Raw genomic sequence first — 15,737 nt, forward strand, 5'->3', positions numbered from 1 at the left:
ATTCCTAGCAACTACATGGTGGCTCACAACCATCTATAATGGGATCCAATGCCCTCTTCTGGTGTGTCTGAAGACAGCTACAGTGTACTCATATAAAATAAAATAAATAAATAATTCTTAAAAAAAAAAAAAGAAGGATGAGTAGATAAAGTGTTTGTAATATAAAAACAAAGGCCTGAGTTCTAAGTAAAGCCATGTGTGGTACCTGCAATCTCAGGCCCTAGAAAGATAGAAACATACAGATCCCTGGGGCTCACTGGCCAGCCATACCATCGATACAAGTTAGTGGTAGCTTGTATTAGCATAAATGTTTCAGAGTCTTTCTTTAAAGCTGATGAAGCTGTTTGATTCATACTTATATCCTATAGGATACTGTGCATGAGAGGGACTAAAATATGCTGACTGGATGAGCTCGGGGCACTACTCTGCCTCAGCTTCAGCCTGTGTATCACCTTCAAGTACACACCCATAAGGATTCTGAGGTATGAGGAGTTCTCTTTCATCAAAGGTAACTGGAGAATTATAGTCAAATACTTCAGTGCATGGTCACAGCAGTCAGACCCGGGGGAATAGAAGGATCAGCTCATTGTTTAAGAGTCCTTGCTACTTTTGCAGAGGACCTGGGTTCTGTTCCCAGCACCCACATGGCAGTTCACAGTTCCCTATTATTCCGGTTCCAGAAAATATGAAAAGCTCTATGACATGGGCACCAAGCATGCAGTCAAACATTTGTACACATAAAATTAAAAAATAAGAATAAATTTAAAAAAAGAGGAAGCCAGACCAGAGACCAGCTTGGCTGTGTCACTGTACTAGTTGGCTAGAGTCACCATAACCATAACAAAATACACAGGGACTTATTTTTCAGGGATAGAAGAAAATTTCCTCACTCTGAGCACTGCTTTACAGGAATGTGTGTTTTATTGTACATAGCAAATATACATTTTATATGAATTTCAGACTTGGGTTATCAAGTTACACATTAATTTTTAAAATTGGATTAGTACTTATTATTTTGAGGAAAATTGCCATCCATTCAATATAATGCACAATATATTACTTCATTCAAATGTTAGGTTTGAGCCCTTGGAGTTTTACAGTTTCCTTTTTTTCAGTTTCGGAGTTCTTTATAGATGATGATCTCGTACATTTTTTTTTAATCATGGGTCTCAGTATGGACAGCTCTGTGTCAGTCCATGTCTTCACAGGTCTGGCTTAGTGTGGACAGTTCTGTGTCAGTCCGGGTCTTCACAGGTCTGACTTAATGTATGCTCTTCTGCTTCAGTCTACATCATCATGAGTCATTTTGGGTGTGGACATCTGTTTCCCTCCATGTGTTCATGGAATTATCATTTTATATGGTTGTTGGTCTGAGCAGAAACTCTTGTTATTACAAAAAAAACAAGTTCTCTTTGATTTTGGGATGGCTTCTTAAATTTTATCTTTCAAAATGAGCCATTTAATAAAAACTAGAATATGATAATGACATTGAAGGAAATTCTACAATAATCTGGTATTAATCCATTCTAAGTTGAGGAAGAAAATACTCAATATTTTTGATACCTTATTTGTAGTCATCTTTAAGGTAAAATCTTTCTCACATTTCAGAAGAGAGGAAATCTGGGTACAGAGACTAAAGTTTTTTTATCACAGGTCACAATATCTAATAATAATTAAGCAGGGATTTATAGCTAGTATATCTAGCCGCAAAGCCTACTCCTTCCCCTGTATTCTAAATTTTAATTCAGTGAGCTACTAAAATGAGCCACTGAACAGAAAAGACATGTGTGCATGAGGTTGTGACTGATTGTCAGGCCCAAACGGTCTTACCCTCATAGGCCTGACTAGACCTGCGAAAATAGATTGCCATTCTCTTGACCCAGAAAAGCATGTAAATCAAGAGGTTCAAATCTTTGTTTGTTTTCATTTTGAAAACATTTGCAAATGTCCCAGGCTGTCAGTTGTGTGCATATCCAAAGTGCTACCAGCATTTGAAAGCTATCATGCCGAAGTAGCTGTGAGTGCCATTCCTGTGACTGTTTTGTTAGTTAGCTTGTTTTGCTTTGTTTTGCCTTTTTACTTTTTCTAAGAGATCTGTAGAAAAATAATCAGCCTCAGCGCCAGTCCATAGAATAGTTCAAGAATCAATACCAGTGGAGTCATAAGCTGTGATCAAGTCCGCACAGTGGGGCTAGACTTGTGGTCATTGACCCACAAGCAGTGCTCAGTTTTTTCTGTGTGTGTTCAAAGGTGCAGACAGCACATGAGAGCTTATGGGGTTAGATGCAGATTTCTAGGTGATGAACATACCCAAGTTAACAAAACATGTACCAGAGATACAGCACTCGTGGCCACATTAACCCATGCCACACTAAGATGATCCTCACTGAGAAGAAACAAACTGTTCCTAAGCTAGAAGAGAGGACCTCACAGAAGAAAAAGATGCCCCAGTGCAAGCTGCTGAAATGAAAAGTTTGGCATATTATAAATTCAGACGTGAAAAAAATAATTTCTATAGGTGTTCTAAAGGTAATCTCAATGCAGAAAGGCATGGAAAGCTATTTCATTTGTTCGTTGTTTTGGGGATTTTTCTCTTTACCACCAAATCTATGCACATTACAGTCAATGGTTTATATGGAGGTAAAAAAGCAAAGTAGACTGGTCAGATGATTCCGTGGACAAGGTGTCTCCTGATGAGCCCTACAAGCTAAGTTCAGCTCCTGGCCTCTGCAAGGTAGAAAGAGATAACTGATTCCTATAATTGTCTTCTGGCATCTACATACCTATTGTAGTATATGAGAACTCTCTCATACCCACACACAATAAACAAAGAAACAAAATTGAAAGTTGAGATTCAAAAGCACAATCAACTTGAGCAAGCGAGTTAATAAAATGTATTACAAAAGAGACATCGGGAATCCATTTAAAGAGCTGAAAGGTAGAGTCATAATAATATTTCAAATGATTCAAAATAAAGATTGACCCTTAGCTTTACAAAAATGCCTAAGATGTAAACAACCAAAATGCTTCTGAAAAAGACCTAGTAGTTTAAGTCAAATATGAGTTGTAGTAATGGTAGACAATTCTACTGAATATAATTTCAGAATCAGTAAATATCATTGTTAATTGACAGTTGCCATGAGTCAAGATGGCCACCTCTACAGGTGGAAATATGTACTTAGTTCTAGTAAATACTTTTTAATTGGTCATGATCTATTTTAATGAGTCCAGAACAAGGGAGAACATTGCGGAGAACCCCCAGGCTCTCCATAACGCTCAGGGAGCACGTCAGAATGCCCCAACATTCTCCATAGTGATCAGGGGATGTTGAGAAATAGGGAGTTCACAAGGCAATGCATCCTCTTCAAGCTCACCCTCATCACAGCTGGAACACCAATGGGAGTCCCTGCCAGTACTTACTGCTACTCCTGTCTTATAAAGGAGGTAATGCACAGTCTGTGTGACGTCAGCTGCATGCATCAGGTTATGGTAAGGATTTTTGTGCTTGCTGTAACCCACTTCGAGGGCCTCCACAAATGAGACGAGTGCAGAAATGGGTATCTGAAAGAGAACAGTAAGCGTCACTCACTGAAGACAGGACTATCTTGTGAGAAACACTAAGGTCCCTGCCTTGCTTATTTTGAGGGCTATTGTAGATCAAAGGAGGAAGCCACAGTGTTTCTTAGTTAATAAAATTCCCTGGTAAAACTGTTAGATACTTTTGAAGTCTAACATTAGATCCCTGGGTGAAGAACACTCCATCTTACAAACTGCCAAAAACTATACAGATTCATCTCTAAGACAATTTGTTTAAAATATAAACGGGGGGGGGTTGATGTGTAAATATGCAACCCTGTTATTGGTGACTCCTAAAGTTCCACATTTCTTTGTCATTCATCTGTTTTTAATCTTTTTCTCCAATCCCAAGAGAAGAGATGTTATATAGGTGCATACAGCCTTTATTCTGAGAAAAGTGTCCCCAGCACCTATGTTTTCTTGAAGCCTTCTGATGTAGGTACAGTGAAGGACAAACAACAGTGCTATAACTTATTTATGGTAAATAACTGCAGAAAGCACATGCTTCAATACAGCCCTCAAGAAATGATAGACACTCTCTGTCCACAGATCAACATTTGTGTATAAAATAACCTGCATTTCCCAGAGACTCATCCACATGATGCATGAAGTCTGAGACAATCAACTGGATAGAGGTTCCCTTGAGAACCTGACCCTGGAGATGATTATGTCTCCTTATTTAAAGCAAGAAATTAACCTGAAGCATGGGTGGCTGGGAAATACCAGTGTTCTGTAACAGATAAGTGAGAGTTTTGTGTGAATGAAGCCTGAGGCGAGGGAAAGTTTGTAGAAGCTGTTGAACTTACTCTGTCTCCATTGCTGTCTTTCTAAGACTGCTCAGTAGTGCACATAATTGTAATGAAATGAGATTGGCAGGCAGCACCTATGGGAGATTCAGCTACTGCAGGCACTGCTTCTAAGAAGATAGGTCTCCAGTCTCTGCCTTCCAGCAAGATTTACCAGTCAGTATGCAAAGGAAGGAGACCTCAAGAAATAAGAAACTACAGTCCCACCAGAATGGTATCCACAGTTGCCCATAGCAGTTTCCTATCTACTTAAAGGATTCCCTTAGTTTCCATTGAAGTCAGTCACATAAGGATGGACACAGTTTAACTTTTTAATGAGGTTCTGACCTTAAAACGGCTGATCAGGTCATAACGTGTGAGTAATTCATAGAAAATGAACTTCAGTGCATGATCTCCACTGGCCTCATTGAGGGAAAAGACATCAAAGGACCACGTGTCCACATCCTACAGGAAGAAAGCACTATTAGTTCACATCACCTATGAACTACTAATTGACCCATGTTTGAGTGCACCTACAGACCACACTTGCAAGGCTCTAAAGACTCTTTGTTGCTTTCTAGTGTGGTAATACAAGAACATTTACTGTTAAAAAATATCAAAGACATTCATTATCTAACAGAAATATTGGCAGGCATTATGGCTGGTAATTTATCAAGCAATTCTTAGGTGGTGTTAGTAGTTGCATTGTACAGATGAGAAAATGGACAGTTACCTAATTCCTCAAAGGCCTATTGGAAGCAGATGCTTGGGAAACCAGTGGGAAAAGGACATATAGCCTTCTACACTGAGGTCTCCTCTCAGGCTCCTTCATTCAGTTCCATCAGCTACTAGTCTGAGTTCAAACCAGCCGGGGCACATAGCTCCTGTAAACTCTCTCCAATCCACTAGCATCCTATGTAATGACATCCTCTGAGCCCAGGGCTGACACTGTTAACTCATTTAAAAGTGTTCAGAAGCATCTTATGATACTGAACACAAAAATGGATTGCCACTTACACTTCAATAGCTAAGCTGAAACCCAAGAGAAAACATTCATTTCATGAACAGAAAAAGGCTTTCTGGAGCCAGGAATCTGGTAACATATTTCTCTAATTGGTATAGTGCTTTGGTGAAAGAAGTAAATGTAAAAACTGGACTGGATGGCACCGTATATGCCATCAAATTCCTGTATGTGAACAAATACTGGCTGGAGAATTAATGACAACATTATCCTGTGTGCTCTTGCCACAACAATACCAGCCACTTGTGGCCATAATAAACAAATGTGTGTTTAAACCATAGTTACATCATCAGGCATTTGGTTTGCTTAACATAGCATGGGAATTCCTTCCATAGTTAAAGGATGTGTGTTGACCTTCTCTTGATAACAAGGACCCACAAGAGATCACAAATACTGAAAGCCAGGGGTTGGCTGGTACTGCAGGCATCAGAAAATGAGGAGGAGCATGAAAGGCTCAGTGTATCCTAAGATGACCCCTCAATCCCATCTCTGTGCTCCTGTTTCACTAACACTTCCAGCCATCATGTTCAAGACCATTGGAGATTCTCTCATGGAAGCTAAACTTGATAAAAGCAATCATATAAAGGTTAAAAAATATACCAGAGGATCTCAGTTGAATTCTTTCTATTTAAACTTGGTGGTGAACTCACTTCATTTAGCAATAATTAACCTCTCATTAAAATAATGAAAGCTGTGATGTGAAGTGTTAATACACAATCCTCAAATCCCCCAACTCTAGAAAAAAAATCATATGTCCCCTAGTGTTACACAAGACAGCCTGGGAGGGACAAAGTGTCCAGTATCACATGGTAGGAGAACTACTTAATAATCTTACTGCCAATCTCTCATGTGAGATTACTACCTACAGATGGCACCTGTAAACCCAACACACCCACTCTGTGATTCTTAGGGTATGTACCTTAAGTACCCAATGAGGATCCTGGGCATAGATGCCAAAATTTACCCACAACCTGGAGCTTGGAGTCCTAGCCACCAGTCTGAACCAATCATGAGAAAGACATTGACAGCTCCAGGAAATGAGTATGGGAGTGGGTATTCATTCAGGGCCTTCATTTCAAGAAAATCTTAACTGTTGTTCTTGAATTTTATTCTTTCTCTAAGCCACTTAGGGACTCACTGAAAGTACTAATTGAGGAGGCTGTAGGCCTCTAAAGGATACTAAACCTGGAATTTACATTTTAATGAGAACTGAATTTAAGTGCCTTAAACATGCTTTCTCTTTTATCAAATTTTGCCCAGGGACAATTGTAGTTAAGATAAGAGAACATCCCAGTTAGCACAGCCTATAGGAAACTGGAAATTGCTAACTCCTCCCATTTAAAGCTTATCCAAGGGGCTGATTCCTGAGTTACAGGACAACTGTTCTTCTAAAGAACAAGTCACTTCTGTGCATCTAGAGCCCTACCCCAAAGGCTACAGTGAAATCAGAAGCTAATATAAGTGGAGACAATACCAGTACTGACATGCGACCCAGTCAAAATCTAGACCATCAGTTGTTACGTATTCTCTTACTTCGATGTCATTTTATGCCCTGTTCACACATTAACTGCAAAAGTTAAACACGCCATAACACAAAGGTTAATTTTAGTCATCAGAATTCTCTCAGTCTTTGAGAATTTTTTGGAACTAGAAGAAATCAGTAGTTATTTTCATATAAACTCCAGCAGCTCAGTGCAAATGACCTTTCCCCAACAGACACAGAGAAGGAAAGACACTCTGTCTCTGTGCTTTCCAATCCACGTGCTAATAAAAGGCAAGTGTGGAGAACTGCAAAGATTGTACATTGTAGAAAGGACTTGAACCTTCTCAACCAACAATGGGGTCAAGGGAAAAAGCTTTGGCCTTAAGGCACACATCAGCAGACACATGAAGGGCAGATAGCCATTTGGAACGAGCTGGCCCCTGCTCTCACTACTCCAAGTGTCTTTCTCTCAGGTGACACAGACTTCTGAGTTTCTTTTCCTTAAGTGTTCTACTTTTTACTTTTCAGTTATTCATAAAAAAAAAAAAATAGAGAGACTCCAGTTTGGAAGATACACTCTCATTAACAGCCTGCTATCGGTGAACCTATCTGTGTTTGTGACAGAGGCAGAAATAAAGGTTTAAACTGCCCTCTAATGCTCCTAAGATTTATGCTGAATGTTTCAGTTCAATTATGAAAATCAATGCAATTTCATTGTGGGTGTTAGGAAACAGGCCTCAGGAAGTGGCTCTGCAGTGCGGCCGAGCTGGGAAACTTCACTATAAACTACACGGATGGGCTGGCCATTAGCATGTGGGTGTGTGGCTCCTCACCATATCCTTCCTGCTCTTAAGACGAGGGGAGGAGAAAGAAATGAAAACAGGAAAAGAGAGGCGTGGAACCTATAAACACAGCCAGTGGATGTCTCTGAACAAGAAGGAAAAACATGAACGTACAATCAGAATGGCCCCATGGGGCTTGCTTCTTACACGAAGCTATTTAAGAAGCACTCATCAACCCTCTTTTCATGAGCAGGTAATTTATCTTTTGCAAACATCATCAGATTATACTTGGTACATGTTTCAGAGATAGACAGTACTGGAAGTCAGAATTCCATGCTGCTGCTGCACAAATGGACAGGTGCTCAGTGCAGACAGAAAGTATTATCAACTAGCCCAAATCACCGTGCCCTAGCCAACCTCACCTTGGGACTGAAATGCATCAGGAACACTTCAGACCCCTGAATCTGACTCCATACTTCCTCAAGGAATACATCTGTGTTGGAAGTCAGGTTTGTAAGCCTGAAAGGGGGTTACCGTGCAGGGTTGAGCCTGCCTAATCCAAAATCATACTTGAGTGACTTCCCATGGAATGGTTGGCTCAGTGCAAAGTCTTAGGAAAACAGCAGAATATCTGAGGGGGACAAGGGCTCTCTCTGGAGAAAACAATCACATCATGGAATGTTACCAAGAAAGCACTATGGGCTGGGAACACTGTGCAAGCCTCAGCTCTGATTAACTCTGATTCTGTTTTTCCTAAAAATTTCTCAGTCTTGGTTGCATACTTTTATTTGTTTGTTTTTGGTTTGGTTTGGTTTGGTTTTAATCTTACAACATAAACTTGGAGCAGGTAATCAAGTACTGATTTAGATACAAGCAACACATTTCTTCCTAAGTTTAAACATTTTTGCTTTATTGCAGCTGATCTGTGGCTACTGCTACATGAATTGCATCACAGCAGATCACTGGGTAAACAAAATTCTCACAGGGCTTAATTTAGAAGAAAAAATTAGGAGGTAAAAGACTAAGAATACAGCACTACTATTAGAACGGATTTTTTAAAAAAGAAAGATTGAGGTATAAATAAGAGAAAGGGCAGAGATGAAACCCTATTGTTTCCTGAGGGCAAGTGTAGCTGCTTTATTGTTTCCACTTACATATAAGCCTTCCCATCAGGCTTACCTTCAATGCATCGATTACAGCTGGTGGATAGCTCAGCCCAACCATGTTTGATGTCCGTCTGTACATTCTGGCAAAGTTGAAGGAGAAAACAAAATGTAACAGCTTAAAATGAATGGATGTACACATAAAGACAAGTGATAAACACCCTGCAAATCTGGTGACCCAAAGAACTTGAAATTCCAAACTTACTCAAGTGAAGAGTTCAAAAGAAATGAAAGCAACCTCAAAGCCACTGGAAACAAAGTTAAATTAAGTTCATGTGCCCCATATTAAACACTAAATTACTAAAATGACCATGTGGCCTGGCTGCGGGACAGCAGGGATAGTGCACAGCATTGCACTCGATGATGGACAAAGGACCAGTGTGCCCGACCCAGCAGAAATGCTTCTCTCCAGAACCTCTAAAGCAAGCAAGGAAAGGTCCCTGGTAAACTTTGAAATCATCAACGTGGGACTTCTAAATTGCATAAGTGTGTAATAGGGGCTGGTATAAAAAAATAATTCTATTTCTTGTAGGGAATTATTCAGCATCAAAAAGCTAGCAAACTATGTCTCAGGGAACTCAGAGTCCTTCAGTAAACTATCTTCCCTTGGTCAGCGACCTCAGTGTGCTACTGGTCTATTCCAATACTATTTATATATTTTAAAATGTGCATCAGATGACTTCTGACTTTAAAAATGAGGCTGAACTTAATCTAAAATCTCAAGATGAGAATTCTGAGCAAAGGGAACTTTTGTCCTAATGATGCCATGGGGATTAAAATATCAGTTTTTACTCAGAAATTTGAGTTTTATTATAAGTTATCAATATTATATTATAGGCTATGGGAAGGGGGATGGAAAGGGAGAAACATTTGGAATGTAAATAAATACAAAAATTAATTAAAAATTACATTAAGGGAAGGCTTACAGCCATAGGACCTGGTATTCTTCTTATTGTCTTGGCCCTTGTTTACCAATGAGTTTCACCTTTACCTTTCCACAAATATCCCAGCTTGTACCGCATGGACGATGGTCTTGAACCTGGGCTTCTCATCGCTTCTCCTAAGCATCATCCCCATCTGCCGTGTGAAGGTGGAGGCCAGCCAATCCCGAACTTCTGAAGGCACAGCGTCTGACTGAATGTCACTAAGCTCATCCTCTGTATCCAGCAGTCGCCTGGAAATAAAACACACAATCAAGGCACTGAGACGAAATCTGAGTCTAGAATTTTCTGTTTGAAACAGTTCTCTTTCTCTATCTATCTGAAATGCAGATACAGAAACATGATATAAAACTGGACACAGAACATGCAGACACCCAAACCCACACACACACACACACACACACACACAGAGAGAGAGAGAGAGAGAGAGAGAGAGAGAGAGAGAGAGAGAGCGAGCAGTGCACTTTGGCAAGGTTGGTCTTACTGATGGGTCTCCTTTGGCTGAATGAATCTAGCCTATCCTCCAAAAGCCCAAGTGTAAAAAGCTAAGACCCAATCAGTGACTGTATTGAGAGAAATCACTAAAGGTGAAAACTATTGCACAAATTGCAACATTCAAGTATTTGGAAGAAATGATTTTAAATGATACCAAGGAATGCCCTTTTAATTCAATAGGATATAATGGAAACATGAACTTTTAAATTCAAGGAAACTTTCCCAAACAATGCAATTCTTCATTTGAGTCCAGTGACTTTAGTCATCTGTGAATAGGCTTTTCTGAATGGCCTAACCTATTCAGATGTCAGAGCACTAGAAAGGAACAAAATAATTATAATAGAACTAAGTATACCAAGGGAAAAAATGAATATCACCTATTTAAGGCTTATTAAAATTACACAATTAAAATGGACATCAATATAATGGTGCTTTTTTTTCCTTGTTGTTTGTTTAGATGTATTCATTTGGGTAAAGGGGGAAAGACTGTAGTATTAAATTCCTAATATTAGTAATGAATTGCATCCTTAAAAATATAAGCTCAACAACTTATAAACTGTACTGAAATCCTCAGCCTGGAGTTTAGTGAAGTAAGACATCATAAATAGCGAGGAGCCTGTCTGACTAGAGGGACTTTCACATTGGACATTTTGACAGTTTCCAAAAGGAAAGCGGTTCTAGTTCTTTCAAAATCAATTTCAGTGCCTACAATTGCTATAGTGCTTGTATAATTTAAGTGGAAATGTTTGCTGAGGGAGGGATACTGGGGATTGGATCACTCTAGGAACCTCCAGTTGCTAATGCAGACGGTGGACTCAAACACTCATTTGAGCCTAATGTGGTACATGCGGGGCTGTCACAGTGGACTCTATAGCAGGAAAGACCTTGTCAGGCTTTAAGAACTGCCTTGTCTTCTCTGACACCACTTTATCATCCCAGGCATCTGTGCAGTAAGTTCTGTTGGTCCTCTCATAGTTGAGGAAACAATAATTCTAGCTCTTTCTTTGTTGAAACTGATGTTTCAGAGTCAGAGCTCTGAACCACACCCCAGACCTGCCACAAGAAAGGGTTGTGGGAAGGAGGACAGTACGGGATGGGATCAGACTGATGGGCAGAAAACATAGCATTACTTTCTTAGCATCATCATTTCTAGCTTACCTTGTTTCATCAATATATACAGATTCAAGCACTGTGGCTGCATATTCCAGATTCTTCTTAAGATCTACCACAGAGGCCTCTCCTCGTTCTAATTGCTTGACCAAAGACCGTAACCTACAGGAGACAAGATGACGTTATTAGAACAAAGGAATCAAAGAATAATTCTAAAACTCTGATAGCACATGCTTTATAGTCTTGGATATTGTTTTTCACTCCAATATATCTGAAATTTAAAAAGTAGCAGTGATAAAAGAGCAATTTATGAAATAATAAAGTAAGAATAAAAATGTTCTCTAGCCAGGCCCTGTCCACAACCAACATTTTGCAGTACGCATTCATTGTTATGAAGGTTCTAAATTACTGACAATTTTCTTCTCAGAGATGTCTCTTTTGTATGATAGAGAGCCATCTGAAGAGCTCAAACACCATTGGACATCTCTGAAATTCCCTCTGTTGGAAAGGCACTTTGCTCAGCAGTGGACACAGAGAACCATAGCCCCACAGCCTCCAGATGTTTCAAGACTCATGAGAAGGTATAGAGTTCCACTATAGCCACAGATAGCCATGGGAAACAGATGCAAGGAAGTTATGTCAGCAGACAGGAAGAATGTCTGTAAGGAGAACAGTAATGACATAACTGTCAAAACTGAGGATTCCTGGTAAACTGAGGATTCTGGGTGGTCCAAGAGAAATGAAGAAGCACATTCTCCTTACATAGGAATCACTGGAACAGAGAAGGGCATTGTGGGTAATGGTGATAAAAATGTCTGCAGGTGGTCAAAGCAGAGGAACAGAAGCTGTGGCGGCAAGCACCTCTTTGAGTTGTTTGACAGCCAATGGTTTGAGCACAGACAGCACAGACTCAAATGTCAAATGTGGATTTAAGTTTTGCTTCACAAAGTATCCACTCTGCACATCAGATAAGCTATGCAACATCTCTGAGGATTGTAAAATAGACCACCACACAACAAGGATGGGAAGTTGACATAAAGATCAAATGCTAGTGATAATATTAATAGACTATGAAATTCTTGGTAATTCTGTATGATGTTATTGATATAACTAGTGTCACTATTGTTAGTCAGAGGTCATAGTTCTCACAGGTTAGACAAGAAAAGTCTTCCCAGAACAGTTAAGATGACTGTCACGCATCTTTTGTATGTGGGTTTATGCAGTCTGCCTCACCTGTCTGATATCAAAGTATCCATAAGTTTGCATTAGCACGACAGAATAGGTGAATTACTTGACAAGGTTTGCCATTGAATCTGGAAACTTACGACATTTGACTGTTCCAATACCCTGGTACTTGGCAACTTATACCTTACTCTTCTCAAAATTTTTGAGAAAAAATGTTCTACCTTGACCCTGAAAAGTGGGCAAAATAATTGGTTCTTCAAGTTTTAAGTCTCCCAAGAATTTCACTAGTGTAGAATACAGATAAGATTTAATTGAGGGTAGTCTCTACTGTATTGACTGGCAATGTCCAACATACAGAGCTTAGTCTGTGGAAGTCCCTGTGGGTCTGAAGATGCCCATCAGCCTGTGAGCTACATTTGTGAAAAGTACCAGGAAGGACACTGGACAGTTAGAACAAGACAAGATGTGGGCATGGGAGGGGCTGCCCATTTCTCACACTCAGTGAACATCCTGTCTGTCAAGGACCAGAGATATGTCAAGGACCGGAGCTACTTTTTACTAAGAACAAACACTTTTAAGCAAAATACATTCCCAGCTAAGCCTGCTGCCAATGCTGATTCTCTCTCGGGAGCTCAGACACGGAGAAACAGGGCTTTCTGCTGAAAAAGTAAATGAGAAAAAAATTCAAACTTTAAAAACATTCTGCCCTTGGAGACTCTACCAGAAACCTAGCATAAATGTTTTGTTAGCACCCATCTAATCCCTTAAACCTAGGAGCAAGGGGGGAAAGTGGGGAAAAATGAGGGGAACTATAACTAATAAAATAAAACCTGAAAGGGCCACCTTCTAGTAAGAGTTTCCAGGGGATTAAATAGAAGCAGCTGTAATCAAAATAAAAATGTGTGTATGCTAAAACAAAAAAACAAAACAAAACAAAAACCAAAAAACCCTAGACATGCAAGTGAGAACAGATCAAGTAAAACCAAACCAAAAAAAAAAAAAAAAAAAAAGAAAAGAAAAAAATTCAGCATACACAATTATACTTTTTGATTCCAAAGAATAAGAAAAAAAAGGAGCTGGGAAAGGTTTGAGAAAAGAAAACGCATTGCTTTAAAAGTAGCAAAAATTCCTGGCTGGAGAAACAGTGGTTAAAAGCCCTGGCTGTTCTTCCAGAGGAGCTGGGTTCCAACTCCAGCACCCACAGGGCAGCTCACAACGGTCTGTACCCCTGGTACCAGAGAATCCACACAGACATGAATGCAAGCAAAATACCAATGCACATGAGATAAAACAAAAAGAAGAGGAAAATAATTAATAGTGATAGTGATGATAACAAGAAGAAGTAGCAAAAATTCAACCTGGCTTTAGGCCTCTCCCTTGCCACACACCAGAAAGCAACTGTACAGTGGCATTAATTTTTTGAGGACAATGTGGGATAACTGAAGACATCCATATGCCTGTGTGGAAGGATTGTTGTGTATTTGTATGGAAGACAATACATGTGGTAATTCATGGACTTTCCAGAAAAGAGAAACAAGCAGCTTGAAGGAACACTCTGGAAAGTGCTCTGTAACATAGTTGCTTTTCGTGTCCAGTTAGATGGCTCCTGATTGCACATAGGAGATGGCTCCTGGATGCATGCAGGACCTGGATTTAAGTATAAACTTTACCAAGCAGATGACTTCTTTAGAACTGACCAATGAAACAGAAGCTCCAAGCAGGATAATGGGACAGAAAGTGAGCAATGAGAAGCAAGCTTCTATTTCTAATTATAAGCACCACCTGTGCCACCCTTGCGGGCTAACACCTTCTAATCAGGAGACGACTGAAAGGACTGTCAGAGAGATCTTGGCTTACTCCACTATAGTTAACTAATCTCATTTCCAGGAAAGTCCAATATCAAGAGAAGCAGGCAGTGAGGAGTTTCTGGTTGCCCTGCCATGGAAAACAGGCCCCAGAAGAAGTCACACTTCACCTGAGAAAACAATGAGCACTTAGAATCTGCAGGCACACTTCACAGCATAGGAAGCCCCAAACTTCTGCATCTCAGTCAGCAGGAAGTCAGCAACGCAGGGGACTAATAACCCAGAGAAGAATTCACACACAGTGTACTTCCACAACTCGAAAATGTACACATATTTATATCTTCCTAGTTTTCTAGCATTTGAGCTAGGCTGAAGATGTGTCCTGGCAGAGAACATGGGATCAGGGTTTAACCCACTAGTTTGAAAAAGAAACCATCCATTTGACACATTCACCTCTTTTGGTATAAAGATGATAAACAACACAAGAATATCCCAGGGAAGAGTCAGCAATGAAGTTTTGTCTATGGCACACAGAATGCAGAGGAGGAGCTCACTGCCAATGGAGCTTGCCAAGGAAGCATCTGCTAGGAACTCAAGAAAGTTCAGGAAAGCATAGATTTGTAGAGTGAAACTGATGTTAAAAAGTGAGCATATGGAGAGAATAGGAATTTAAAAGAAACAAAACATGACAACAGAAACGACAATAAGAGTTTTTGTTTGGGTTGTTCCTTTAAAAAATGGTTAGTAACTTTGTAAATAGCCAGCCCTCCCACACCCCCACTTTGGCCAGCTCCAATTTAATCCAACACCCAGGGTCAACAGACTCTGGAGCCTTAGGCAACCTGACTCTTTAATTACATTGTTGAGCAGGTACACAGTATGCCAGGGATGCTGATCCATTGGCTCCTCAGCCCACTTCCCTCTACCTCCTCTGCATCCTCACTTGCAATGCGCTACCAATTAATGGCGCTGTTCTTTCTTAGGCAAAATGCTTTAAAGTAGCTTCTCAGTTGCTAAACAACTAGTTCCCATTAGTCTCAAAACACTCACTCACAAAAGAATTCACTAGATATGCACTCACTGATAAGTGGATATTAGCCCAGAAACTTAGAATACCCAAGATACAATTTGCAGAACACAAGAAAATCAAGAAGAAGGAAGACCAACATGTGGATGCTTCATTCCTCCTTAAAATAGGGAACAAAATATCCATGAAAGGAGTTACAGAGACAAAGTTTGGAGCTAAGATAAAAGGATGGTCTATCCAGAGACTACCCCACCTGGGGATCCATCCCATAATCAACCACCAAACCTGGACACTATTGCATATGCCAGAAAGATTTTGCTGAAGGGACCCTGATATAGCTGTCTCATATGAGGCTATGCCAGTG

The 15,737-nt window shown here is 40.0% G+C and overlaps 1 protein-coding gene across 12 annotated transcripts in view; it reads right to left on the minus strand.

Moving 5' to 3' along the window:
* Pde1c (phosphodiesterase 1C) overlaps positions 1-15,737 on the minus strand; it is a 535,503-nt gene that overhangs the window by 95,444 nt on the left and 424,322 nt on the right. For all 12 annotated transcript variants that reach the window (XR_002378135.1, XM_029478710.1, XM_029478709.1 and 9 more), the window contains 5 exons: positions 11,405-11,518; positions 9,802-9,984; positions 8,827-8,893; positions 4,710-4,826; positions 3,421-3,561 (listed from right to left, as the gene is read on the minus strand). Coding sequence is in view for 11 of the 12 variants with exons in the window: in XM_029478710.1 (XP_029334570.1) it covers positions 3,421-3,561; positions 4,710-4,826; positions 8,827-8,893; positions 9,802-9,984; positions 11,405-11,518 (622 nt within the window). In the remaining variant the exon portion in view is untranslated. The remainder of the gene's footprint in view (positions 1-3,420; positions 3,562-4,709; positions 4,827-8,826; positions 8,894-9,801; positions 9,985-11,404; positions 11,519-15,737) is intronic.

This window comes from Mus caroli, chromosome 6 (genome assembly GCF_900094665.2).
Source record: "Mus caroli chromosome 6, CAROLI_EIJ_v1.1, whole genome shotgun sequence".
Classification (NCBI taxonomy): Eukaryota; Metazoa; Chordata; class Mammalia; order Rodentia; family Muridae; genus Mus; species Mus caroli.